The sequence below is a fragment of the Rhynchophorus ferrugineus genome, unplaced genomic scaffold (assembly GCF_030347505.1).
Source record: "Rhynchophorus ferrugineus isolate W39M unplaced genomic scaffold, kcgeb_rfMv2 rfM1, whole genome shotgun sequence".
NCBI lineage: Eukaryota > Metazoa > Arthropoda > Insecta > Coleoptera > Curculionidae > Rhynchophorus > Rhynchophorus ferrugineus.
In genome coordinates, this window is record NW_027472580.1 from 63,172,825 (window position 1) to 63,191,686 (window position 18,862).

The 18,862-nt window shown below is 29.9% G+C and overlaps 1 protein-coding gene across 1 annotated transcript in view; it reads left to right on the forward strand.

Annotated features, from left to right (window-relative positions):
- LOC143198751 (uncharacterized) overlaps nucleotides 1-18,862 on the forward strand; it is a 292,680-nt gene that overhangs the window by 259,971 nt on the left and 13,847 nt on the right. Inside the window, exon 5 of the mRNA XM_076408252.1 lies at nucleotides 14,737-14,895. Coding sequence (XP_076264367.1) covers nucleotides 14,737-14,895 — 159 coding nt within the window. The remainder of the gene's footprint in view (nucleotides 1-14,736; nucleotides 14,896-18,862) is intronic.

An 18,862-nucleotide genomic window follows, 5' to 3' on the forward strand; every position in this document is an offset into this window, starting at 1 on the left:
TCTATATTCAGGTCAATAGTAAACGGTTTGGTTCACACACATTTCGAATTACAATTTGGAGTTACCTTACAGTAAATTTCAAATTTAAACAATACAAGAAAATGATAGTACCATTAACACTTAGGAACTTTTTAACTGGAAATATTGGGTATATGGCAAATATAAGATATAAAGAGTTCATTATATTCTTATGTTTGTTATTGCTAAATTATGTGTCTCATAGAATCGAATTTCTACTTCCATTCCTATAATAGATTGAGTATCTTTAGTGACATTCATTCAATGAGGCCATACTAAACCGCGTTTTAAAAGTTATAGTCCGTAGCACATTCTGAATATAAAGGTAGCGTAATTTGTCGATGATGTTGGTAAACATCATTCAGTTAGTAATTTTTAGTCTACCACTTCTTGTTGATCTCATGGAAATCAAACCATTATCTTATGATTATGTCTCTGGAAGTTTTGGAGTCTCTAAACTAAACCTTTGGAACTAAACCGTAATTTTTTGTCATTACCACTTACAATGCGCCAAAGTAACGACATTTCCCAACTATACCTGAATTAATTTTATGCCTAGTTTAATAAATATAATTTGTCATATTTTGTATTTTAATAGCTGTTTTATTTGTGTTTATTAAAAATCATCAAGATCGCCAATTTCATAATGTAAAAGAACTTCTGACAGATGCACAATATTCATTTATTAATAAGTTGTTGAATCCTCGATTTGCTTTTAAAACAATTGCAATTTCTCACGGAATAGATTCGTACAGTGAATGAATATTTTCCTACGGAATGTTATTCCATTCTTTTACATTATCTCTGCTTTAAAATTGGGCATAACGGTTCAATTACGTTGAGATCTAGCGATTATGCAGGCCTAGAAAAATACCTGATGCTATTCTCATGTTTCTCAAGCCAACACCAAACCTTTTTGGCGGCATCTATGAGCGCACTATCATCTTTTAATATGGCAGCAATATACCAATCAAAATTAGAACTTCATCATGGTTATCGGGATATTCATTCACAGTAATCCGGCCAGTGATACAAATGAGACGCTCAGATTACGATACTGCTGTCCAAATTATAACGAAACCTAACTCTTCACTTCAGCAAATAAAAATAAAACAAAATAAAGAAATTAAAATGCCCAGGCCACCCCCAATTATCGTAAATAATGTTACCGAATTTGACTTGCTTTACGAAATACTAAGGTCCAACTATATGATATTCAAAGCAACAGTACTAAACAATGGACAAATAAAATTGAACGCCGAATGGTACGACATTCACAAAAATAATAGATTGTTTAGAGTTGCTGAAACTGCAATGGCACTCTTACGAAGACAAACAAACCAGAGACACCAAGTTATGGCAAGAGGGCTTCTATCAACAGCAAAAAGTTAAAAAATTATCGCAGAACTAAACCAAAATGGGCTTAAATGCTTTAATGCGACAAATATTTAAAAAAAAGGAAAAAACCAAAAATAGCAAAGGAGAAATTTTAGTCCATAAGAAGCCATTACCTTTATTTATGTTAGCCTTTGAACATGATACGGACTCAAAAATCATTTTTGGTACGAACCTCTAAAAAAATCCAGCTTAATATCGCAATGCAAAAGATGCCAATTGCACGGACACATACAGAAATTCTGCAGAAGAGAACCTAGATATGTAAAATGTTCAGGTAAACATATCACCACAGAGTGTAGAAAACTCAAAGAAGCTAAGCCGAAATCTGCAAACTGCAATGAAGCGCATCCGGCAAGTTATAGACGATGTGTAGTTGCTAAAACACTACAAGAGAGGAGAAATATAATAGGTCAAGTTAAACGTAAAGAAAAAATGAGTGAAAAGAAACAACCGAAAAAATATAACAACGTGAATGGTGAAATGACTTATGCCCAAAGCTGGACAAACAAGAAAAAATTATCGAATATTTTTCCGAAAGGATTGAAAAACTAGAAATGAAAAACATTAGATAAAAATATCCAAATAGCAATTTGGAATGCTAATGGAATCCAGCAACATCACGCTACCCTACAAGTATTCCTAGATATTCAAAAAATAGATACTTGCCTAATATCAGAAACCCCTTTTAACAAAAGAATCCTTTATAAAATTTAAAGGATATACATTTTATCCTACCATACACCCAGCTTACACCGCAAGAAGAGGAAGTGCACTAATAATAAAAAAGAACATTTTCGACCATCAAGAACCCGGGCTTAGTAGAGCAGAAAATCAGGTAACAGCAATAGCTATTAAATCAAGCAGATGCAAGGTTACAATAGCCGCAATTTATTGTCCTCCAAGATACAATCAAAAAAAGGAAAATTATTATTATGTCCTAAGTAACCTGGGAGAAATATTTATAATTGGAGGTGACTTCAATGCAAAAAATACAAGATGGGGATCCAGAATGGCAACAACTAAAGGCAATGAACTGCATAAAGCAACTGCTGAACTAAGATGTAGTTACATGTTAACTAGAAAACCTACTTATTGGCCGACTGATCAAGAGAAAACCCCAGACCTGTTAGATTTCTTCATAGTAATAAACATAACATCCAATTATATAAAGGTGGAAGAAAATTTTGAGCTAAGTTCAGATCATACGCCAGTGATTCTGACGTTGAGCGAAAATATAAAAAGACAAGAAAGAAACCCAACGTTAACAAACAAGAGAACAGACTGGGAAGCATTTGCTGAAGAATTGAACAAACGAATTCAACTAAATGAAAGTATAAATTTTGAAGCAGAGAAATTTGTAGTTGATATTCAACAAGCTGCTTGGAACAATACTCCAGAAATTAAGAGTACAACTAAAGGAATTAATTATCTAAAAGAAGTGAAGGAAATGGTAACTGAAAAACGTAAATTACAAAAAAAGTGGCAACAAAACAGAACACCTGAATATAAAAATAGTTTAAACAATATAACCCAAGGACTGAAAAGGGAAATACTGGAAATTAAAAACAAAATCATAAATGACTATCTGAGAAATTTGACTGATGATAAAGAAACTGATTAGTCACTCTGGAAAGCCACAAACTATTTAAAGCGCTCATGTATACACAGTTCACCTATAAGAGACCTATGTGGGAATTGGGCACGTGATAATCGCCAAAAAGCAGAAGCATTTGCTGAATATCTAGAAAAAACTTTCAAATCAAATGAAACTAATACTGAACATAATTTGCCGGACATAGAAGGTGAAAATTCTATGATTGAATTAGAAAGAGGTAACCAAAGCTATTAAAACTGACATTAACCCCAGGAAATCACCAGGCTACGATTTAATAACAGGAGAATTACTGCAAAACTACCAAGAAAGGGAATTATAAAACTCACCAACTTGATCAATACAGCATTTAGATTAAAACATGTCGCAGACATTTGGAAGATGGCAGAAATTATAATGATCCCAACACCTGGGAAGTCACCAAACGGAATAAGAGCCTATAAACCTATATCACTGCTGCCAGTAATATCTAAGGTTTCTCAAAAACATCTGTAGAAAAGAATAAAACCGATCATAGAGCGAAAAAAACTTAATACCAACACACCAGTTTGAGTTTCTAAACAGACCGTACAAGCACCAATAACATTAAATAACACTATCATTCCATATAGCAACAACGCTAAATATCTATGAATGAATCTCGATGCAAAACTTCGCTGGAAGGAACATATAAAGAAGAAAAGAAAAGAACTGGAATTGAAATATAGGAAAATGTACTGGCTAAATGGAAGAAAATCACAATTAACAGTACATAATAAATTGCTATTATATAAGCAAATATTAAAACCTATATGGACATACGTTCAATTATGGGGATGTTCTCCAAAGAGTAACATAAATCAAATACAAATTTTTCAGAACAAAGTCCTGAGAGGTATTGCGGGTGCACCCAAATACTATAGGACTGATTACCTACATCGACACCTTCAGATACCCACAGTTAGTCAAGAAATCAAAAGAATTGCAAGGGAGCATGAGGAAAGACTCAATTCTCATACAAATATTGAAATATTGCAACTTTTGGATACAACCAGAACAGGACACAGACTCAAAAGAATCAAAACATCTGATCTTGTGTAGCTTTGTGTAGTAAGGTGCATATATTAAAAAATTCAGCAGTGACACTTATAAACATTATTTCAGCAGAGACTGAGTTAGGGCCGATGGGTAGATTTAATTTAGCATAAAGACAAATTGTAGGTTAGACGGAAATGACTAGTAACAATATATTAATTAAATAATAAAAAAACATAAATACGTCCTGTAATTCAACCAATTTAGTTAACTTGCCAGTACTGTATATTTATAATAGGATTTAGTTAAAAACTCCCAAATATCATTTTATTTCTATCACTTTTCCACATTTACAAACGAGAGTTAAATTGACCTGTCAGAGCTTAAATGCTAATTAACAACAATTTATCGGCAAACCGATAAATAAGAAAGCCTTAGCTCTGGCGATGTATAAAAAATATATTTTATGCAAGGATTTTTTACCATTTGGAATTATAATAAAACGAATTATATAAGTCACGAATATAAAATAAATAGAGTGCCTATATTATAAATAAATTTAGAGATTTGAGACAAAACATTATTTAATGGGGATTATAACATTATTTTGCTATATAGTAATATAAAAAAAATTAAACTGTAATTCATTACTCAGAACTGAGACCGTGTAAAAACGCACGCTAAGTAGTTGAACATAAAAATCAATGCTACTTATTTAGACTAGAAACAATCTACGTACCGATTTTATTTGCTGGACTGAATATATTAGCTTATCCATTATACTTTTAAGTTGTTTTATTTTACTAAGTATGGCTTTATACAGCGATATATATGCTATAATACATATGCTATGCTAAAAAACAAGTATACAAGTAGTTTGTAATTTTATAAAGTCGTCCACAAGTATATGGATGCTAGTTTTTTTAATATCATGTCTCAATTTACTGTTCCCAGAGTTCCCAGGGATTGGTCCTTTTTAGTTTACGAACGATGTGTTGTGTTGTTGACCTGTAGCTATAAAGCCCCTGAGTTTTCATGAACATGTTGACTGGCGTCATGTTTCCCTGTGAACCTTTTGATTATTTCTTTGATTCTAGGATTTCCTAGGTCCCTATGTAAGTATTCATTGCATACACACCAAGATATGCTCACTGGGTTATGCAACACCTTTGAATATTTTATTGGAAATATTTGAATTTCCTTATATTACCCTCCCGGGGTATAGCTCCAGTGCCATAGTCTGATAGCCATATTGGTTTTAGTACTTGACTAAATCATAATCTTTTTATGTACCAGCATCAATATAACTATCTATATTTTACTTACAGCTAGGTTATTTTTTTTAATCTGTTCCTTCCTTTTTAACTCCACATATAATACATACACAAAAAATGGTATAGTAATACTATTTAAGTTCAAAATACATGTTTTGTTGGTCTCTTGTTAGAACTGATAGGAGCTCTTTTAAATGTATTCGCTATTATTGGATCCAGTCTATTATTTTATCCCTAGCGGTTGGTTCTTATCTTCTGCTTATAGTATAGTATCATCCGCAGATCATACTGTGGCTACTATAATTCCCTCAAAGTTAGGTCTATCACTAGTAGATGGGGGAGAGGGAGAATGCTACTCTTGATCGCTTTAGTACATGTATTATTTAATTCAAAATGGTAATCCATTTATTTGATTTTGGGATTATTTTCTTCAAAATAACGTTTATTGTTGTCCATTGAGCTTGATCGATCAATTGTTGAGTCTTTTTGTCTCAATACAAACTTATTTCGTTATTCTGTTTATTTTATTGACATCATTCATAAGTAATGTCAACAGACTATGACATCAGGATAACTTCTGTTGCTTTCCAGTATACAGATACATGTTTGAGTTTAAATATTGCATTAAATGATTTGTAAGCTTTATTATAACTTTTCTACAAAAATGTTTCGATTTTTGACAATCTTTGAATCAAATCCCACGACTTTCCTTGAACTCCGATTTATTCTTAACTAATTGCTATAGTTGTTTTTAGTTTATCCAACAAAACATCCAATGCACCTCAGCAAAATGTAAGATATCAGCATATCGCAATCTTGCCGCATCAATTTAAACTTTCGATGTTCAACTATTACCAGCTTATAACCTCTAATTATTATCACCAACATTTTGAAGAATTGTACAAATATTGGTCTAACTGGGTCATCAGTCAGCATTCTGTTCCTTTCTGACTAGAGCAAAATAAGATGTAAAAATCCGCTCCGAGTTTACAAGGAATTTTACACTTTTACAAACTGCAATATTCGACGTCATCTATAACATGCGTTGACTGTGTTATTGGAACGCTATAGTTATCTCAAATTTTAATTTACCTCTATTGATAATGGTGTAATACGTCCTTCTTTGATTGGTAGTACATTAATTTAGCCAGTTGTCCAGCTATGAGGTCTGTTTTTTTGTTATGGTACATATTTCCTAAAGAGTATGAACTATTAAAATGAAGACTGGTACTTTACTTATTTTGTATGGATTCTATAAAACCACATTATCACAGAGTTATGTGGAAAAAGACCACTGCTATATATAAATCATTTTCAAAATTTTCACTGTCTGATGTCCTTTCTAGCTTGAGTTTGACACAATTCCCCTTGTATCGATAATATATCATGAATATAACTTTCTCGGATTGCGTTTGACTGTGGGATTGATCATTTAACTCAAATATCCTTGTTAAAAAAGGTTTTCATTCCAGTTAAGATAACGATGACTATTCTGTGATAAAATTAACCATCCTTTTCCGGAAAAAATACATACTGTTTTTTGAAGCATTAAAGTCTAGATAAATACATTTTCTATAATTTTGAGAAATTTAGTTTTTCTTTCCCATTATTCATATTTAAACTAGTCGATTTTTTTAAAATATTATATTTTGATAATATTAAAAAATAAACATTAAATAATAACCAATTAATAACAACGAATTATATTAATGAAAAAAAAATAGACAATTTTAGAAATCATATGTTTTATTAACATTATTTTAATTAATTTTAACCAACTATATAAACTTCTTAACGGTGCCGCATAACAAACGAAAATATTATAATTTCTTTTGTTTAATTAAAATACTAAAAAATACACTTTTTGGGACTTTTAATTAATGATTGGGTTAAACGTCTTTACAGTAAAATAGGCCACTAACTGAGAGCACGGAGACAAAGTTCAAAGGTCAATTTAGGGGAAAATCCACAATACAGTGCAATTTTCTGAAATGAACGGTTATTAATTCACCCTTAAAAGGTTTTTTTATAATGATAGACAATAATGTATTTTTAATCAATACAGCCAACGCCATTTATTTTTTTAAGAGAGGAATATGTTATCTTACCAAAGAATTAGCGTTAAGATTAAAATTACGACCATATGTCTTTATTAAAACTGTATTTATTGAATTTAATATTATTTTTGAAGTATTAGTCATCAAGTTATACAAACCTAAATACCATAAATCAAATCATACCTTTCCCATAAGTATTGAACCAATTACATAACTGAATTTTTTATTTTTTTATATATATTTTAAAGTCTCCCTTTACCAACTATGGGTTTATCTGGACTGGGCCTAAAGTTTAACATGGGCTCCGAACCACGGTCCTCAGCATTAAGCCTACCGACTGGCGAGTGACCAACTTTAGAAATCATCCTAGAAGACATCCGGTCTTACCCAGCCTGGTTACTGGCGTAACTGACATCATTTTCCTTGTCGGATTTTACACTCTTGCCTAGGACGTTGACAAATTTTAAACAATCACAAACATAAATTTACGACCATGCCCCAACAGGATTCGAACCCGCGGCTATCGCAACAGTAGGAGGACCGTCCCATGGCCTTTACCACTGCCGGCGAATTTTTATTTATAGTTGCTGCAGTTTAACCCAGATGCTAAAGATAATTTAATTAAAGACGAAAGATATTTTAATTTTCAATATACTCAAGCTACAATACATTTCAATTCACTCTCTTGACCAATATTCACTGATTTTAGTTATGTGAGCTGATACATTTTCTTGATAAATTTTTTCTTCTATGAACCGGATATTTTCGACAACTGCTTGCCCCCAATTAATTTAAAAGGTTACAACAATAATGTGACTTTATTATTTTATGAATTTAGGAGCAGTTTACAAAATTCCCCCAAAACTGACTAACACTTTCTTGATGATTTTCTGAACACGTATAATAATATTTTGTATAGTTATATTTATTTAAAGTGCACACTACTCAGACTTTCTCATAAATTATTTATATACATATTTTTTTCTATTACTATGTTACTATGTAATGTTACCGGCTATAATTAGACACTTTTTCATCGTTATGTTACATCTAAGCAAGCAGAAGAAATATGTTTATATCAATTATACACCAACGAATTCACTATCCAAAGCTAAAATCATTACTAAATCAACTGCATGCAATTAAATTAAAATATATATATAATTATAAAAATATATTCATAAAATACCATTTTCAATATAACATTTGCTCAGTAACATTATCATATGAGTTAGATATAAAAGAGTTCTAATCACAAAAACTATTAATTTACTTGAAAATATTATTTTATCTAAGGAAAATAATAGGCGGCTTGTTGAACTGCGATACAAAGCGACACTGAGACACCCATGTAGTCAGATGGCCGGATAGTCTAGGCCGTATTACATAACACCTCCCTCCTAAACAAATGGCCACAAGGCTGTACTTAGTCGTTATTCCATCTAGACAGCTTATAGTTGTTGAAGATCTGAAAGAAATGGCACTATTACTATCAAAATGTCCATGGTATCGCTCTATGGAATGGGTTTCCAGGTTTGGTGACTCCAGATTCCAATAGTCTCCATCTTAGAAAATGAACTACTGCAATCCGCATTTGGTGGCCATTCACTCTGAAATCAAGTTACTGTTCAAATTCCAGTAAACTACGTTAATTCACAGCATCTTCAGTCCGCCTTTGGTGGCCTTGAACTTTGATGCATGAGCCGGGAATTCACGCACTAGGGATGTTTTTTAATACTTGAATGTTTCATACTTGGAATAGTTTATGGCTAAGAGTAGTTGAGCACTTTCAATCAATCTTTTGTGACCTTACAACTTCACCTGCGATACTTTTGTGCGAACTCCACTTAATTACACCAAGAAACGTTTCGAATAACTGCGGAATGGTTCGCCATATCAACGTGCTATATTTCCTTGATAATTAATTTGATTCCTGTTAATTGAATGAATTCAAAAGAGAACAGCTTTATTATCTTCCCGGCATCCTACCGACTGCGCAAAATATGTAAAAAATGTGAAATATGTGAAAAGATGTGAAAGGGGTTTAATCATAAAAACTAAACATAAATATTAATTTACTTGAAAATGTTGTTTTATTTAACGGTAAGGAGAGGAGTCTCAGTAGTCCAAAAAAAAATCAGATGACCGGGTCGGTAGTCTGGGCCGTATTACATAACATATATACACTTATTGACATGAGAAGATGGCTGATAAAATGAATATGACACAAAAAATGAAGTTGAAACATGAAAATAATGAAGTATAAAAAGTTGATATAATTTAGTTGTTATCCATCTGTATACATGAGGTTTTTTTATTATTCGCTTTATTGTTAAATGTGTTATATATTACTTACTTATCTGTTAAAACCTTAAATAAGGGTAATCAAGCCAAGAAATCAAAACAGGTCATATTTAATATATCAAGTATTGGTACATCAAGTAAGACAAATTATATTTTAATTTATAATAAATAATACTGACTTGTGTCGCCAGAAATATCCAGTATTAATTTAAATAATCTTCATAGTCAGAACCAAAAAATGTGTTCAACATACCTATAGGTTATATAAAATTATAATAAAATTACTTAATGGAAACCAAAAATTCTGTTTAAAATATGCAGATATAAAACAAAATCAATGCATAAAATTGTACACATATAACAACAAAAAATAATTATTAATATAGTATCAAAATATATAAAGCTAATCACCAAGACTGCAGAAATGTAAATGTAACCTAAATAAAATCAAATAAATCATATTTTCCTTTCAGTTCGTTAAAGGATCCAAGATTGCCGGATTCGTTTAAATAAATAAAACCCCAAGAAAAACTGTTCCGAGCTGGAGTTAAATGCCTGCAGAGGCTGATAAGGCGTCGGAATTCATGAAAGAAATTAATGAAAAATTATCCCGCTTTCCAACCGAAAATATTCTCGGCTTATAAATCCCCATGGACAGACAAGGGGAGTGTATTTTTTATATTATCTGGAGTTATCACTTCTATTATATTCAATTAAATTTATATAAAAAAAGCTAACACAAGTGATTCTAGAGTTTTTAAATCTTTTGAAATTGTTCCCAATATTTCTGCAGTTTTTATTAATGAACGTTTTACTATGAAGAATATATTATTGGTTGTGTACAGTAATATTATTTTCTATATATAAAAAGGCATTAAAACGTACACGTAACACGTAATAAATATCTGTTCAGAAATTTGATTATTCTGTTTTCAAATTCTTCAATTCGTAACAATGATATTATTAATAATTGTTACAGCACAAATTAGGTGTTTGAAAATTTTCCAAAAATATTCACTTGTTTTATTCCATATATGATATTTATTAGGTCCCAAAATATTTTCCATCATTTTCTGTAATTTTCTTTCTATCTTTCAGATGACATACCACTCTAACATGACTTATCACAAACAGTTTTAAATATATTTTCAGTAAATTCGTGTCGTCGCCATCACATAATAAAGTAAACATCTAGAAATGACTAAGCTATCTGAAAGTTATTTAAGAGTTTAAGCTGGGTTTTCGCCCAATAAGTATTTCAATTCAGTGTCTTAGCTTTCTTAGTCCTCCAGGCCATTCGTCATCATTGACATTTTTTTGGGAATTGGGATATGAAAAAGCTGTATCGCCATATTGATGGGCTTCAACAGCAGGCTTATTCAATTTAAACAACAAAGATAATGATTGTCAATGATGATTAGCATCTGTATACAGTATTTTTGTACTATATATTTCCTTGGTGAATTTATTATTTTCTTTTCGAAACCACAGATTCGTTTTAGTATGATAGTAGTGGACCCAAATTTCACTAATAATAATATTATTATTAGTTAATTTAATTATTGTTATTAATATTATTATTGATTATTCAAGATCCTTCCGAAATGTTCTACCGAGATACTTTACTTCCATATTTTATTAAATGACAAAATGTATTAAATAACCTATAGAAACTATATAATTCTCCATTATAGGCACCTGTAAGAAAATATTTTGATGTGAAGACATTTGATTGGCTCTTTGATAAAGTTTGGCACATGATAGCTCTGACGTCACGTTTAATTGACTAACAAAATTTAAATAAATACAGTTTATTTTCAGAAATAAATTTATTAAATAAAATTCAATGAATGAAATATATCTAATCTGTAAAAACGTAAATTATGTATAAAATATAAATATACTATAAAAATAAATATATCTATAAAATATAAATATAAACAAACAACTTTGGAACATATCAAAATTATCTCTTCTGTCTTTTTCCTTTTTCATCAGTGCCTTCAATTTAATAGGATCTATTAGAATTCTGCCTTTTGTTTTCTTAAACTGAAAGCAAACTTTCCCTGTTAAAATTCTGTTTACCTGTTTTATCCAAAAGTATATGGCGCACCTTATTTTTTTTTAAATTCTGTCTGGAAGATCATTATTTGGTGTATAATTAAAAGGTTTTAAATTTACATGTTTTTAGAGATGTTTGACAAAAAATATGTTATATTATCGACGTGGCAATATCGCGTGATAAAATAAAAGAGATAACTCAAAGACCTACTGACAGTATAATAAAACAATTTTCTGCTGCATGAGATGGCAAGGCAGCCTCATTTGTTCATATAGGAACATTTACAATTCAAGGTATAAAGTCAAGTTGCAATTTCTAAACTCCTATATATAATCCGTTATATAATGTAATACATTCCCGTCAGTATATTAATCCTCTTCACAATATCCTAAAGCCAAATGAAATGAAAAAATTTAACTTATGAGCGCTTTAAATGATTTATTAAACATACTAACCGAAGGATATATATTCTTGAATACATAAACTCTAATAGATCAAAAAAAAAATCCAAACTAGTAGCCTTAAGCCAATATATTTATTCGGATAATTACACATTTTCTTTCTTTACGAAATGAACCCCCTCAAGGTAGTTATTAAATGTTTAATTCAAGGCACTTTAACAAATTTGTTCTTACTTGGCCAGTACAATTTAAGCACACTTTAAGTCCTTAATCGGTTTTCACCAAAATTCCTAGTGTACTTTGGTTTAATTAACTTTGGGTAATCCCTGTTAAAAGGTTTGTATTCAATAGTTATTATTTTAGTAGAGTTGCAACTATCAAGCAACTGATCCAAGAATAATGGTACATGACCGTTTGTGTAACTTCTTTCGCAAAAGGAATTAATTTCTAAAATTAAAACATAAATATTTGATATTTTATATCATTATTAATATAAATAAACTTACCCCAACCTACAACAAAAAATATACGGTGTAACGATTATACATTTATTTAATGCTCAATCCAGTCAGTTTAGAATTTTCAAGATTATCAACAATTTTTTAAGGACAGCCAAATACTTTTTGGAAGTAAAACAGTTCCGCATTTTTTAACTATCTGTGCACCCGGGTACACACCACTTTCTAGATTGAGAATTCACTTTACTTATTGTATTACCGACTTATATATACTAATGAACTAATAACTTAATCTCTATAGTATAAAAATATAAATACACCATTCCTTAAGTTAGGTACACTGCAAATTGCGCTCGAAATGTAATAAACAATAAAAACGCTATAGAAACGAAGTGAACCAATAAGTAAAAGTAGCGACACCTACACGTCGCGAAACATTTCCCCAAAATTTCCTATAAAGTTAAATCTCTATTCCTCTGTGGATAATGTGGATTTTCTGACATAAATAATTTGTTACTTAAATAATTACTTACTTATTTAAATTATTGTATGTTGTAATAATTACAATATAATTATAAATTTTCAATTGCGTTATATCATACAATATAACCCTATGTAATTTAAATCAACTAAGTCTTGTACACTTAATAGATGGCTTTAATTAACCATGTGTGTAACATTGTATGTTATCGACATCTCCTGTTCGATACAAATATTACTTTTCAGCAAGTGGCTGCTTGATTTCTCCACTAAAGTTCAAAGGTCGATCTAGCGGTATAAATTTCAATGTAGGACTCAGGAAAGAAATTAATGGAAAACTGTATTTCCTCTCCAGTAAAATGTTTACGGTTTCTTGAACATCTGAAGAAAAAGTTCTGTTTTATTGATTAGTAAAAGTTAATTGCTTTAGAAAATAGAAAACCTAAAAATTGAAATATTGATGACATTATTACCTCAGCTTTTAAGAAGTTAACAAATTAAACTCAAATTAGTCAGTTTAATTTAGAACTGAATAAATACTTAACATATAGGTGTTTTCATGTGTTTTTATCAGCGAAATATGTTGGTGGACAATTAAAGTATTAACTCTTATATTCGATGGTTTCGTCATGTTTCTACATAAAACAACAGTTTTCCATTTAGTATTATTGAGTTATTCAGTACAGTAACAAAAGAGCACTCAAAATAAAGTTTTCGATATTTGTTGTTAGATTTAAATTGCTACTAAAGCTCATCAAACACTTTTATAAACTTACAGTGATGCTGTTTCCTCATAGCCCAATTGTCGGTTTAGATTTCAAAGATTTTGATGTTAATATCACGAATGGCCTGGATAACCAAAACATTTGCAAACAATGAATTGCAAGACCTATTGAACCAAAAACTCAGGTTAAACTGTCAAAGAACTTTCAGACAACATAGCAAATAACCTTCAAATTTCCAACCGTTTACATGCTTTGGCTACGTAGCGATAGAGAAAATTCAAAGAATGGATAATGGCTACTTATTTAAAACTATCATTCGATCTATTTGAACATAGCTATTAATACATAGAATCATTGCTTACCAAGCAAAAAAAAGAAGAATTTGTATTGTGACTGGTCATGAAAGGTTAATCCACTATGGTAATTTTAAGCTCAAAAAGTCATGTTAGTCCATGGGAGTATAATCTTTCTGTACATATTGTATAACTAATCTCAAGGTATTACCAGCTTGTAAAACTGGATGAAACTTTTGCTACAAATATCTACCGACGGCATTTGAACGAATTCACTGTTGCAGTTCGAATGGGAAGTTTCGTCACACGTAAAATATTCCCTGACATAACGTATTCTGATTACTACTTGAGCAAATTGATGCAGCATACCTTAGCACGTGCTAGTGCTTTCGAAATGCCGAAGTGTATAAATCTATAACAGTAACTTCAAGTAACTCTAATTTGAAAAAATGTCTGCTAATCAACCCTACAACTTAGCTACCCTACTCGTTCAAAAAAATAATTCAATACGATAACCCTCTAGATTCCGAAAAAAGAACAATTCACCGTATTACAGTAAATCACACCCAAAGTTTTGGCTTATAAGTGCAAAACAGCAGTCTAATACATTATCACTATTTAACAACTATTATATTTGCAGATTCACGATACAACGTATGGTGGAGGATCTGACGAAGATGGGGACTACGTGGCATTCCATCAAAGTGCTGCCGCAAACGCTCTTCTTTACGTTGGACTAGGTACTACAGCAATTGGAAGTGTCATATTCTTCGTTGGCACCGGTGAAAAAGGATTTAAGGTATTTTGAATCAATACATGTTAAACAAATTTGAAATACAAGTAAAAATTAACACACAGGATTTTAAAATATTTATATTGCACAGTGAAATTGCTCCTAATATTGTTTCATAATTTATATTAATTTATTTTATAGTTCAATACTCACTCTATTAACCAAGCTAGATAAAACCGGTTGACTTCTGATATATAACTGATCCTGGTATGACCTTTTACTATTTTTCTGTTAAAACCATAAATCGATCACTGTGGAACTTCCAATATTTCACAAGCTCCTTCTGACTGCATACCTTTAAGAAAACTTCTTCAGATACCGGAACAAATGCTTGTTAAACGTGGAAAGTTCGATCTGCACTGTAAATCCATCAAAACCAGAAAATATCTCTCAATTTCTATCGAGTCACTAAAGGTGTGTGTGATTTAGCATTTTCTCTTGATCGGTCCTGGCCATTTTTAAATCACTTCAATAGCATGAGTTGTTGACAGTAAGGTGTCGAACAAGTCATAGATTTACAAAACTTCTCTGAGATTCAACCACGATTTTTTCATATATTATTATCACACATGCACTTTTCATGGTCCAAAATCATTCAAAAATTACTCAATACCATTTTCTTTAACAACAATTCACAAAACGAAAACTCCATCCATTTTAAATTCTACTGTTTATTCAGTTTTATATAGAGAAATCAAAACTTCTTTATAGTCGATATTTAGTTCCATAATGATTTCATGAAATGATATATATCAATTTCCTTGATATTTTAAAGAATTTCACCAACTTTTTCAAATATTCACGATTGGCTAGGCAAGGCGAGACATCATCTAACATCGAAATCACCGAAACCAAAACCTTCCATTCACTTAGAACTGATCCGCTATAAACACCACAGAATTTTTAAGACATTTTTCATTTTTCGGAAATAAAAAGAGCAAATTATGACTAAAATGATCTTCTAGAATCTCCATTTTCAAATCCCAATTTATATTCAAAACGATACATTAACACATTATGAGAACAATACATTAACAGGAACGTAACGATAATAATATGAAAAACTAATAAAACAAGATGACAAATAATTAATGAATGATGACGACAAACGCGAAATTAAGGATAAATGATCAATAAGAAAGAAGTGTCGAACTACTGTAGATAATAATAGGAACTTCGTAACTATAAACAATAATTATTTTTAATAAAAATTCTTACACTCTAAAATTGGACACTCTCCCTAATGTATATATAAATATAAGTCGTTTTAAAAAATTGATTAATGCCTTCAAATTAATCATTGATAAAAACAAAGGAATACATGTAAAATGTTAGAATTTTTGTAGGCTAAGTTAAAAAAACAATTCTTCTCTTAAAGAAAATTAATGTTAAAATTGCGTGCCCTATAAAACAGCACGTTGTCTAGATTCTTATTGCATTATTACATAAATGAGGACATTTTGGTATAATTACTAAACTACTCACTCTTGAAGTACTCAAAAAGCTATTAAAACGTTCCGTTTTGCCCTTGACCGTTCAAACATATTTTTACTATTTTTTCTCCATTTCAACACGATTCGGTAAACGATAATTTCCTAAAAAATATATGAATTTCTCACCTTTGACTTTTATGATTAATACCATATTAAGAAAACTCTCGCAATATTATAACTTCTATTTTATATTTTATCCATAGGATGAAAATATAATTATCGTTTTTAGATTTTTTTCTAATTGTAATTAGAGAATTCAGCTCGAAAGGCATATTGAAGACGATTTAAGCTGTAATAAAAATAAAGATACTGCAAACTACAAGTAGATCTCTATATTATTTAACAATCGAATACTTTCATAAAATTTATTTATTATGTTAACATAATTTGATTAAATTAAATAAAACTATACACTAATTTAACACATTAAACGATAACTTAATAATTTAAATTATATCTATGAAGATATATTCTTATAATTTAAAATAACATTAACATATAATATAAAATATGATATATTTAGTAATAAAATATTATAATATAGTTGGTCGATAGTATAAATAATATATTTTGTGCCTATCTTGCCATTTAAAATTAATCAACAAATAGGAGATTACTAACGTTTTTAACGTTCGGTAAATAGGTTTTCCTCCTTGTCAATTGCTGGTCTTTTTAATTTTTGCCAATAGCCTAATATAAAAATTTACAAATATATATAATTGTAATAACTATATGAACCCAAAGACATTTCTCGGCATTGTACAGAAGTATATTAAAATATATGTTTATTAAAAAAAATAGCTCATTGGTTATGGATGCTTTCGCTATAGAGTCCCCATAAACAGAGTAATATATAATTAAGAAAAATCCAAAAACGTTGGTATATTTTCTCGTGCTGTTAGCTGATTTTGTTAAAATATTACGTATCTGTAACTGAATTTTAAAAAGTAACAATATATCAATGAGTAAATAAATAAATTCATGTGACGTAAAATTTATAAAATATATTCTTATTTGCGTTTAAGGACATGGACATGTGTCAATATTATTTATATGTATAAAGGACCGCAGTCGAATTTGTTTACACTTCTAGATTCTGACATTTTACTTCAGACCTATAATGATGTGAATTTAAAATGTATTAGAAGCGCTGACAGTTTAGAACTAAACTAGGGCTCGCTACACATTTCGGTTGTTGAGATGTCGGCAAGCCGTCAAGAGAGAAAATATAATTATTGAATAGTTTTAGGTTATACTTTCTGGTAAATCAAAGATGAACAACTAACACTAATGTAATTCATTCTAAAACAAACATAAAATATTAATTTTAGAACGGCTTATATTTAGGGCGGATATTATTGACAACCAATAGTTTAAAATGGGATAGTCAACAATTTAGAGAGACACAAATTTAGATACATATAAATAATTTAAAAATAAATAATATCGAAAGGTTAACAGTTATAACAAATAATTATGATATAACAAATAATGAAATAATTTTAATATGTTTTTAAACTGTATAAATCATAATTCATTAATATATTATAAATATTACTAAATATTGTAGAAGAAATACGTTGACATATTTAGGTTAAAATATTTTAATAATTTAAATAGTTAAGAATGAATACATTCTTAATCATTAATTATACTAATTAAATCAAAATAATATATAAAGGCCTTTATTGATATTGTCACATTCTAAATTAATAAATTATTTAATTAAAACTTATTTTATATGTAACTTTAATATTATCTTCCCAAATAAATATGCTCTAAAATGAATTTAGTAGTTGTATGTAACAGTTTTATACTTATTGGTTTACATACTGGATTATTCGTTTTCGTTTCTGTTTTATTTTCAGTTTGTATTTACCATATCATAAAATGTTATAAAGTATGAAAATTACTATTATAAGCTGGCAATCTGGATGACAACTATGTTAATTAATTCTATTTTATATACCACTTAAATTCAATGATCCCTATTAATAAGATATAATATTATATAATCACATTATAATAAAGTTCAAAATAATATAAAATAAAATTCAACCTAATGAGTTTTATCAATATTCATTTCTGTACGGAATGATACAAATTAATAATACAAAACAATCGGCTCCTTATGAGGTTTTCATATTATTTTATGAAACTAATACTAAAGCTATGTTTAATAACCGAGCCGAAACATTCTCCCGCGATGGTGCCATATATTTCGGAGCTCACCTCGTATGGAGTTTATATATTGTTGGTTGGCCTCCTTACGGTCAACTCTCGAACCTAAATATATATAAATGTTAAACTCTTAACAAAGTGAGCTCCGGCAAATGCCATTACACGTTTTAGATTTCCGATCTCCGATTTCAGATCTCGGGTTGTACATAGTTTAACAAAAACGGAGCTTACCTTGTATTACAAGGATATGTAGAGAAGATATAGAAAATTAATGAGTAATACTACATGCTATGCTATTC